Raw genomic sequence first — 11,152 nt, 5'->3', positions numbered from 1 at the left:
GTTCCTTCATAGTTATTTTCCTTGAACCTTAACTAGTAGATAATTAACAGTAGTTCTTCAGGAGGTATGACAGAATACATTAGTTATAGATTAGCTAGCCGCTACTTAACACAATCATAAAATTATATTATTACATACTGATTAATTAACACATCTTCCTTAGCAGTGAACAGTAGTGAGTTAAAGTGTTAATGAATAATCACCTGTTTTAGTTCTTCAATAATTCCTTATTAGTTATGCAGTATGTAAGAAACAGTTTTCTAAAGTGTTACCCAAAATGTGAACAGTCACATGAGTAGTTTAAGAAACCTCGTTCAACTTTATTACCTGCTTGAAATAATCCATAAGAGAAAACGCGGTCACGCGCATGTGCCTGTAGGCCCCGCCCACGATGGCGTATGCTGATGAATATTCATGTAAGCGCCACCCAGTGGGACCAAATATTTCAGGAACTGAATATATTGTAACACCGGATAGAAATCACGCAGGGAAATGTCCGAGAAGGGTAAGCGCCACACTTTTCTATCTCTATCACTTAATACACATTTAAATAAGACTGCATATTACCACATTTCTCTGTTTGACGTTATAACAAGCCTCCTCGTCACCAAAGGACCTTGAGAGTTGCTGATTTACGATTACACACGTGTAAACACACGTCCTTCAGTAAGATACGTAGTGCAATTCACATTAAAATACTAATTTCAACCGCGTATGGAAGCATTTCAAACGACGGAGAGAGATTATTTTAATTATACAGCATTTAAAACGTTGTGACACGCATATTCACACACTAGAAAAGCACAAAGTCTCATGCAAAACCAATGAATGTGTGTGGCTTGAGTCAAGTTACCCACACACCCCTCGTCCTTCACATGTGAGAAACCTTGGGTGTGTTTACTAGAACGGCTGAAATACCCAGCTGTTGGAGTTATCCTATCAAGGACAGAGAAACATCAGTTCACTCGGCATGCAAAGAAAATCTACAAAACCATTATTAAGATTCACCCTAAGAAGAAGAGTTAGACACTGTGTGAGTGTGCCAAGTCATACTCCTGGCATTGGCATGTCAGTCTCATCTCTCTTTACTTCAGATGCGTGTGAAAGAAAGTGATACTGTGCTGTCTGTTGGCTGCAGCAGTGGGCTATTTCTATTTCTGTGTCTGGCTTATGTCTGGAATCCAGCAAGCTTTCGTCATTAGTCAGGGACAGGGTTATCATGTAAAGATGCTGAGAGCTCTCAGACAGTGATCGTTCTCTCCGGGTGCTCCTGTATCCCACCTGGATGGAGAACAGTGGCTTTGCAATTAATCTAGTGGGAAGTAGTGGCCTAGTGGTTAGAGAGTTTGACTCCTAACCCTAGGGTTGTGGGTTCGAATCTCGGGCTAACAATACCACGACTTCGGTGATAAATGGCATAAATGGCTGCCCACTGCTCGGTGTGTGTTCACAGTGTGTGTGTGTGTGTGTGTGTGTTCACTGCTGTGTGTGTGTGTGTGCACTTTGGATCGGTTAATTGCTGAGCAAGTAAATGCAGAGCAAGTGTGGGTCACCATACTTGGCTGAATGTCACGTCACTTTCACTTTCATCTTCTCATTTATTATCAGACTGTTTTTATCCTTGACCTTGTACTGTATCAGCCAGCGTTTCTACCCACAACAGTATATCCAAGTAGACTTAATGCTTACTTTAAACACACTTCTATGCCTTCAGGTATGACTCAACATACCAGAAACAGCGACACGCATGCAATATGAAAACTTGAATTTGTTTTTAATTTCTGTTTTTAAAATTTGTATATTTTTATTTAGGCATAAAGTACAAAGAAGTAGCATTTTTTTATTTGAATGAATAAATAATATAATTTCTAAAAAAAAAAAAAAAAAAAAAATACAATGAATGTTATTTATTTAAAAAATATTTGTGCTCAAAATCAAAGAGAGGCAAGAAGAAATGTAGCTTTTCTTTTCTGTAGCATGAATATTTTAACTTGTGGTTTGTAAGTAAGTCTGGATTCATTGAAATATATTATTAAAAAAAGAATATTACTGTGTTTCTTCCAACAGACACTGAAACCTTAGATGTGATAGAACTGGCAGAGCATCTTAAGAAACAAGGGTGGTGGAACAAGATGTTTGGTAAAAATAACTCCGGACCCGCTGCTGAGAAGTACGCTGTTGCAAAACAGCTGGCCATTGGAGGAGTGAGCGGATGGTGGGTCATTATGAACATTGATGCCTGCGTAGTAACACAGTGAGAAGAGTAGATGTGAACCGCTTGCTCTTGTGTTTCTCTCAGGTGTGCAGGGTACTTGTTTCAGAAAGTTGGGAAGCTGGCAGCGTCGGCTGTCGGCGGCGGTTTCTTTTTGCTCCAGGTAAAGTGTAAAGACCAAGTGCTTATCGTAACCGTCATGTTGAGAGTGTATATGCTTTATGATTGTTTCAAGATATAAGCAATCTCCAATTCACTTTCAGATCGCTCATCACACAGGATACATTCAGATAGACTGGAAAAGAGTCGAGCAAGACGTGAACAAGGCAAAGAAGCAGCTGAAGTTGAATTCAGACAAGCCTCCTAAAGAAGTGAGAACGAAATTGAATGAGGTAAGGAAATGCTGTTGGGATTTGTATTTGCCTTTATGTAATATTCACAAACTCATTGTAAAGCACTATCACTGGAATGAAAAGTGTGTCATTGATTTTAAGCAGGGACCATTCATTGAAATGTTTTCTCTCCACGTAGGTGCAAGTATTTGTCAAGAACAACATTGTTCTCACGGGAGGTTTCGCTGGGGGATTCCTGCTGGGTCTGGCTTCATAGGATCTCTTATCATTGTCTTACACGCTGAGGATGTCATCAAACATCAGATTATTGCAGCTTGTATTTAACGTAGAGCAACATTAGATTGTTAGGATGTGTTCATAAGGAAACATTAAGAATGTATGCTTTCAGTTTTCATGCTTTCAGTTTTTTTGATTGTGCATTGCTTTAGTTTGTACTTAAAGCCCCGGTTAAATTTGGTTTATTTGAACATTTTGCTGTATTATTTTGGTACAAACAATTTTTGACACCAGACTTGATAAGTCAGCTTGCTTAAACATGTAAATAGTTAAAACATTTGAAATTGGCCCTTTAAAAACACTGTGACTAAACTAAATGCATTTTATTGTTTAAATGTTTTGTGAATCTGGACATTACTTCAAAGACAGGGGAGTCAATAAAAGTTGTAATTTTAATTAATAATGACAGAAATGTTTAAAGTAAATAGACAGTCAGGTTTTAAACAATTCTGGTTTGTCTTTTTTTAGTTGTTGTTTTTTGATATTCATAAATATGTTTGATCTTTTTTCCTAAATTTCAGCTAATGCTCAGCACATAATATTTATAATGTTAAAATAATACACACAATATTAAGTCCAGTTAGTATTCCAGATGTCAAATTCATAATAATCTCACTGAACTGTATTACTAGGTTGAATAAAGAGTGAGAGCCAGAGAGAGTTTGATGATTTAATGAAAGTTTGATTGTAAGTGGAGGATGACTGCGATCAGTCCACACTGTTATATAATCTTTAAAGAATATCTATTTCATATGTCCATGGAAGTCTCTTGCAGTAAATAATACATGTGTACTGCTTGGCTTTCTGTTAAAGGATTGTCTTTGTGTCTGTAGATTTGTGTTCCTTGATAAATCCAGAGCAATATACGAGGGTTTTCACAGCACTTCCTCATGGTTTGAATCACATCCTCACAAAGGCTTTCAGTGTATTTGTTGGCTGTTAAAAAGTCACAAAATGGTTAAACTGCTTCTAATAAACAGTCTGTAGTCTTTATGCAAAGCAAGGTTAAACTAACACTGAGATCATAAACCTTGTAAACATCTCTGTATGGCACATGCCTGTTTTTGACAAGGCTCTTTCTGTGGCATCTTATTTTAAGATATGTACAGCCAAGCTGCAGCTTCGAGGAAAAATTTGTCATTCTTTGTAGTGGACCTGACTGTGCAACTCCAAATTTGTTCCGGTTAGAAAACACCCTAATCTTCAACATATCTTCTTCTTTTGTGATTTGCGGCAGCTTAGACGCTTCAATGGCGTATTGCTGCCCTCCTAAGTTCATCTGAAGAACTCTATCTCATATATTACAACCTCAAATAAAGACCTGTGTGGAGAAAAAACTTATAACAGTCTTTGTTGTTTCATAGTCCTTATTTTCGAGAATTGATTTTAAAGACTTCAACATGCCTGACATTAGCCAATCTTTTTAGATTTATATGTTTTTAGGGTTCAAAACAACAAAAAACAACAACAATGGTTTCATAAGAGAAGTCAGGGACAGTTTTGCGAAAGAAAGGATTCAGGATTAGAGATGCAAAAGTTGCTATTTCCCAGTAATAAGACAATCTCCGAAACATGATGTCAAACAGTGATCTCGATTTACGTTGAGGGAACGACATTGCTTTTTGTGGCTTTTTAAGCTATTATGCTTTATTGTCATAAAAAAACAGAACAATATCAGAGCCGTAGAGAGTCTCTTTATATGGCTCAGAACAACATATCACAACTTCAGGAGATACACCACAGCATCATGAACACACAACAGTGTTAAAGGAGCAGTTCACCTCCAGAACAAAACATTACAGATAATGTTCTCACCCCCTTGACCAATCCAAGATATTCATGTCTTTCTTTCTTCAGTCGTAAAGAAATTATGTTGTTTTGAGGAAAACATTTCAGGAATTTTCTCCTTATAGTGGACTTCTATGGTGCCCGCGAGTTTGAACTTCCAAAATACAGTTTCAGTGCAACTTCAAAGGGCTCAGCCGAGGAAGAAGGGTCTTATATCTAACAAAACTGTATTCTATACAAATAAAAGTGACAGGACCTTCTTGGTATGTCAGAATGGAATAGCTATTTATCTGTAATTGCATCTGAATTTCAAGCTATTGTGATATTTTAATAGTGAATTAAGACTTGCACTTTTTACTAGCCAAAATAAAAAATTTGTGGGGTGTAACGATTCTCTCGTTTTCTCCATGCATCGATTACAAACTCTGACGTTGCATATGCATTGATCTTAAAACTTGATTTTTGAATCGTGAATCGCCGATCTTGGACAGTAATCGATTTAAAACGCTAAGAATCAAATGAATCTTTCTATAGCGATTCAATGCTTTCAAAATATATACACATTAAATTACTACAAGCACGAACTAATGGAGACCTTGATCAGTGTTCGCCTCGCTTCTCTTCTTCATGCACGCACTCCACTAATACTGTCACAGGATTGTGCTCGCGCTCCGTTCGTCTCTGACACAGGGATGTGTGATCTCTCCTCAGGACTCATGGCCAGTAATACTAAAGTGAAGTGAAGTTTAATTGCTCTCTGCATCTTACCGAGTCCCGACAGCGTTAACTGAGTAGTCAAAAGCTGCATATTACATGGACAGAGCAGAAATTTAAGGGTCTAAATCACACGCACATTGAATGATAAATGTGTTTTAACAATGCTGATGAACTGAATGTACGAAGGAAACTGTTAAAATAACCACTGCATTACCAACAACCTTGAAATAAGAGCGCGAGGTTTATCTGATAATCTGACGCATAAAATGTTATTTTATGAAAATGAGATAAAGAAGTTTTCACACTGAAAGAGAAGCGATCTCGCTCTCATAGACGTGCCAGGCTTTATCTGCAGCTAAACTGAATAAAAGCAGAATGAACTGATGAAATGCTAAAAAACAAAACAAAATACAATTTATGAATGATGTAGTGCTAATTTACATATTATTTATTACAGTACAGAATCTATAAAGTATATTTTCTACCTTATTCTGTGCAGAAAATTTAAATAATTGTTTATTGTACATATATATAAAACAATCATAAAATTGCCATTAGGAAAAAAAATATAGATTACAAATGTTGTCCAGCAGTTTATATATTTATATAATAGCATCTAACAATGGACAATTTTGTTTATTTTTTTCTAACCTATGGTTCTCTAACCATAAAGGCTGCTGTGTAATTTGCCTCCTGACTAAGCATTTAAATAATCCTGTGAATGCACTTAAAGAATGCAGAATCGAATCGTAATAATCGAATCGAATTTAATTGTGAATCGGATCGAACTGAATCGTTCTAAATCTGCAAAAATCGTTTTTGAATCGAATCGAAAACCTATGAATCGTGAATCAAATCGAATCGCTGCCTTCCCAAAGCTTCACAGACCTATCCGTGAGTGATTCCATTTTTGATATCAAGAATTACCATTATTTAACAAGTAAAGATTTCATTCCTGAAATCCAGAATTATCATTTTTTCAAATCGGCTTGCCATGTACAACAAAACATATTCCTTCCCGGTCACCGTAAAAAAAGTCCCTCTTCTGTTTCCTGTCGGAAGGAATTCAATGTAGCGCATGCGCTTTGCTGAAGTGGAAGTGCGGTACAGTGATAAACAAACAAACAAATCAGAGAAAACGTATACTGTTAGATTATACTTCACATAATGGCAGTGAGCGCTGTACATTTAGAGTCAGACGCATTTCTAGTCTGTATGAATCACGCTCTGAGCACGGAGAAGGAGGAAGTAATGGGGCTCTGCATCGGCGAGGTTTGAAGTTCTTGTGTTTGTTTGTGTTTGTGTTGTTCTGTATAGATGCGCGTGAACGACAACAGCTCTGTTAATGACCAACAGGTGGACACAAACCGCATCGTGCACATCCATTCTGTCATAATTCTGCGTCGATCAGACAAGAGGAAAGACCGAGTGGAGATTTCCCCAGAGCAGCTGTCAGCAGCGTCCACCGAGGCAGAGATATCCTCTCACATACGCTCTCTTACATTTAATATGTGCATTCTTATTTATATAACCTTTTTAGTGGTCATTTATGGGCCCGTTTTTTTATTATCTTGTTTTTCTTCATTCTGCCACACAAACCTCGTCTTAAAAACCTGGTTCTCTAGCAGGACAAGCACCAAGGTAATACCACGGTATTTCTTAAGTTGAAGAAAAACCATGTAACTACAGTGATCTTTCAACACCATGGCATGCATCAAACACTCCCACTGATTTGTTTTGAAATGTATAATGCTTTGGGTAACTGTTTCTATGATAGCTTTAAATACCAAACATTTAATACTTAAAAATCATGCTTCTGTACCAACATTTTCGCAGACATTTAAATCTAAATTTGTTTATATTTGCAAAATGCAATTAAGTTGGTGAGTGAAGACCATGAAGTTTTGGATAAACTTGGGTGCCACTGTTATTAAAGCAAAATGTCATATTATTTTTACATGTGCTAAACCACATGTAAACATGAATTGAATTAAGTGGAGGACATACTAAATGCATTCTAATACCTTCCAAAATACATGTTTCAATGAAACCTTTCACTCAATTCAAAATGCTCATAATGAAATAATGATGTAAAGGGAAAAATGCACTACTTGTTTCAGACATTTGGACCCATTTATGTTTATATATCAGTGGACATCATTTTCTGATTCATAAAGCCTTAACATAATGTTTAAAATGATTCTTAATGAAATGTATCATTCAGTGAAATCCTGATATTATTTAGCTAGTTTTCTTAATACGAGGCACAGGTTGGCTGAGATGACAGGACGTCCCATGAGGGTTGTGGGCTGGTACCACTCTCATCCACACATCACTGTGTGGCCATCACATGTTGGTTAGTTCTTTTTTTAATGAATGCATGGAATTATGCATTTTTATCTTCCCTTTATTTGAATGAAATTCCAATTCTTCTTGCATTATACAGATGTTAGGACTCAAGCAATGTATCAGATGATGGATCAGGGTTTTGTTGGACTCATCTTCTCATGCTTTATAGAAGATAAAAACACAAAGGTATATTAAGATCATCGTCTTGATGTCGACTTATTTGATTGTCACGTTTTTACAATTACTTTTCTTTTATTTCTCTTGCAGACTGGTAGAGTCCTGTACACCTGTTTCCAGTCAGTACAAGCCCAAAAAGGCTCAGAGTAAATAATCTGCTTTACATTTTTAGATTTGCAACTCAGATCCATGCATCGCACATAATCTAAAACATTAGATTATAGTCCCATAAACAAAAAGATAAATTGATGTGTGTCCACACCTGACTGGTATCGTATGTTCTGTTTATCTGATCTCTCAGTATTTGATGATAAAAAAGGATTTTATGTAGTGTTTTTGCTCATAAATATGGAAATTGCATTCCTCTCTTATGACAAGGTATGAGCGGATTGAGATCCCCATCCATGTAATCCCACATGAAGCCATCGGGAAAGTGTGTCTGGAGTCTGCTGTGGAGCTACCCAGAATCCTCTGTCAAGAAGAACAGGATACATACAGAAGGATTCACAGGTATTCCTTGTGGATTATGTTTCAGATTGTTTAACTTTGTCAATGGTTAATCAGGACCTCATGCAACATTTTTTTGCACCAATATTTTAGTTTATCTCATCTGGATCCAATCACAAAGATACATAATGGATCAGGTAATTATTAAATCTACTTTGTATTTCCTGAAGGAACTAGTGGGTGAATAAAATCAGCTGATTTTATTTTGAATGTTTTACAGCATCTTTTCAGTGTGAAGCAGCTGTAGATTGAATAAATAAGTAGAGCCTGACTGATATGGGGTTTTTGGGGCTGATACCAACATTATGGTGTAAAAAGGCATATATATATATTATTTGTGTATATTATACTTGTTCAACAGATCACAAATCTCATGGTTCGAATCACATTACAGTTTTTGACCCACGGATCAAATAATTTTTCAGATGAGCAAGAAAAGAAAAATATTGCAATTTTACTTGCTTTCCATTTATTACTGTGATTACTGTATTACTGTTAAAGTGAACTACTTCTTTGATACCACAGCAAATACAACTAGATTAACTAAGAAAGTTTAAACATGATTAAAGAGACAAGAGAACTGCCAGTAAAAATAAGAACAAATACACAAATTACAAGCATAGATAAATACAACACAATATGTTACAAATAAAATAAGGTGGTAGAATGCAAATACAGAAATGTAATAATTAGGGTAAATAACACTGCATCGTGTTTACTGTATAAATCAAATATAGATATGGATCAACTACGATCTGTTTTACCACTAGTAGCCTATATAATAGTTCAATACCAGTCAAAGGTTTGGACACTTTCCCATTCGTGTGTTCAAACATTTGACCGGTACTATATATAGAATACAGTATATACATATACAGAAAATATATACATAAACACAAAATTTTTTGTTTTGTTTTGCAATGATCACTCAAATGTGGTGATCTAAAACTTATAATAACGTGACAGATGTGCAATGGAGGCATGACATTTAACAATAAACTTTATTACCCAGAATGAGTCTAACATCCGTGCTCTGAACAGTAAAGTTGAAGTTTATTCATCTTTAATTCAATTCAGTTATTTTTAAACTTTATTCCATTGAAGTTTATTTCACTTCGTAACATTAATTCACTGATCTGCACTCGTTTGTCTTCACAAGTGTGAAGTGTGGTATAATATACTTCTGTAAATAAATACAAAATAAATTTGAATCAAGCGCACTTTAAAGCCCTTTGAATGTGACGTACCTTGGTGGAATTTCATTTAAAGTCCACTTCGCAGAGCACTTACGGTTGAATAAGACAACGCTTGAACGCTGCAGTCTGAACAAGAGACCTCCTTACTGAAGGGAAAGACTTTTAAAAATTTTGACCGACAAGACCGAAGTTGGTGTGGATTCATCGTGCCGTTATGGAAATATTGCCGTTCAAATTTCAATGGTTTTCCATAGACTTTAAAGCGTTTCATCTAAGACGCCAGTAGAAAACAATGGAGCGTGCTCTGCTGGACAAACTAAATAATTACACTATTTCAAGCATTTTATCTGCATTAGAAATCATGTAAAAAAAAAGTTTCATATCTTCAGCATATTCGCAGATACCGATATATCTGCGACAGACTCATATCGGCCGATAATATCGCCAAATCTATATATCGGCCGGGCTCTATAAATAAGATCATTCAATCACATTCCATGTGAAAATGCATAGAAGATCAATTATTAAATTAATAATGCAAAAAGATTTGTTTTCAAATAAATAATTCATCAGTTATTTATATTTTTTTGTGTATAGTATGGGACTTCCCTAGTCCATTTCACAAATGTGAAGTGTGTAACAGAACAATTTTTACAGTTGTTCTTTTGTAATTTGCATTTATGTGTGCTTCTCAGTGTTCACTAAAAACCTGTGCAGTCAGATGTCGGCCATTAGCGGCCCGCTGCTGCAGTGGCTGGAAGACCGACTGGAACAGAACAAACAAAGTATCATCAAACTCCAGAAGGAGAAAGAGCTACTGACACAAGAACTGGCTTCATTATAAGGAGAATCATTTTTTGGATTTCTTAGATTTTGCACTGAAAGCCCAGTTTTTTCTGCCCTACTGACACATTTTGATCAGGAATTACTGGAAGGGCAAAAAGAGGATGTCTGTAATTTTACATTTTGAAACATGAGCACATTTGTAATGCTTTGTCTTAGTGCTTATATATATATATATATATATATATGTGTATTACAAGTTGGTATCTTTGTAGTAGTAATATGTATACTCACTGCATATTCTTAAAAAGGTTGTTGTTGTTGTTTTCTCTTATGGATATGACTTTGATGGTTCTGTAAATGTGACTGACAGACATTTTACTGGTGCTATTTTTTTAATAAGCTGTAAATCTCTGCATGTACATACATGCCAATTTAATATGACAGTGTGAAATAAAAAGTCACGTAATGATTACAGAACGTTTCTTTTCTCACTTTTCTCTCCTTAACTAAATTCAGTTTGGAATGTGTTTAGAAATCAAAGCTCTAACATCTTAAACCCGGTAACACGTTGCATAATTGCAGATTTTCACTCTAGACTTGTTTCTGTGAATGTCAGGTAGCTCCCTGATGAGCTTTTCCAGATTAAATACAAATATGAATATTTTAGTTGGTAGTTTGGAAGTACTGAAACTGGGTTGAGGGTTGTTTTAACTGTAGTCATTTCCAATACTCAACTGTATTTAGAAGATTTTATACAAGTTAAGCCACACTGGTGCTGACTAATCTTGCCT

At 35.8% G+C, this 11,152-nt stretch overlaps 2 protein-coding genes across 2 annotated transcripts; both read left to right on the top strand.

Annotated features, from left to right (window-relative positions):
• The first annotated feature begins 368 nt into the window (after positions 1–368).
• LOC132116808 (FUN14 domain-containing protein 1-like) lies at positions 369–3,497 on the top strand. The gene is made up of 5 exons (XM_059525669.1): positions 369–505; positions 2,068–2,215; positions 2,300–2,375; positions 2,476–2,604; positions 2,744–3,497. The coding sequence occupies exons 1-5, from the start codon at positions 493–495 to the stop codon at positions 2,819–2,821; spliced, it is 444 nt and encodes a 147-aa protein (XP_059381652.1). The 5' UTR covers positions 369–492; the 3' UTR covers positions 2,822–3,497.
• A 2,899-nt stretch (positions 3,498–6,396) lies between these two features.
• Positions 6,397–10,824, top strand: LOC132116807 (lys-63-specific deubiquitinase). Its single transcript, XM_059525668.1, has 8 exons — positions 6,397–6,618; positions 6,703–6,823; positions 7,616–7,702; positions 7,793–7,881; positions 7,963–8,018; positions 8,251–8,382; positions 8,473–8,516; positions 10,271–10,824. Exons 1-8 carry the CDS (start codon positions 6,514–6,516, stop codon positions 10,417–10,419), a joined length of 783 nt encoding a protein of 260 aa, XP_059381651.1. The 5' UTR covers positions 6,397–6,513; the 3' UTR covers positions 10,420–10,824.
• Positions 10,825–11,152: the final 328 nt, after the last annotated feature.

Source organism: Carassius carassius, chromosome 36, assembly GCF_963082965.1.
Source record: "Carassius carassius chromosome 36, fCarCar2.1, whole genome shotgun sequence".
NCBI classification, from domain to species: domain Eukaryota; kingdom Metazoa; phylum Chordata; class Actinopteri; order Cypriniformes; family Cyprinidae; genus Carassius; species Carassius carassius.
The sequence above is the reverse complement of the archived record's forward strand: the minus strand, read 5'-3'. Positions and strand labels throughout refer to the sequence as shown.

Excerpts from the sequence above, each read along its gene's own strand:
- LOC132116808 (XM_059525669.1), top strand. Across the intron at positions 2,376-2,475 it reads GCGGTTTCTTTTTGCTCCAG|ATCGCTCATCACACAGGATA; the intron begins GTAAAGTGTAAA and ends ATTCACTTTCAG. Across the intron at positions 2,605-2,743 it reads TGAGAACGAAATTGAATGAG|GTGCAAGTATTTGTCAAGAA; the intron begins GTAAGGAAATGC and ends CTCTCCACGTAG.
- LOC132116807 (XM_059525668.1), top strand. The coding sequence starts at position 6,514 with ATGGCAGTGAGCGCTGTACATTTAGAGTCAGACGCATTTCTAGTCTGT. Across the intron at positions 7,882-7,962 it reads TAGAAGATAAAAACACAAAG|ACTGGTAGAGTCCTGTACAC; the intron begins GTATATTAAGAT and ends TTTCTCTTGCAG. Across the intron at positions 8,517-10,270 it reads AAAGATACATAATGGATCAG|TGTTCACTAAAAACCTGTGC; the intron begins GTAATTATTAAA and ends TGTGCTTCTCAG.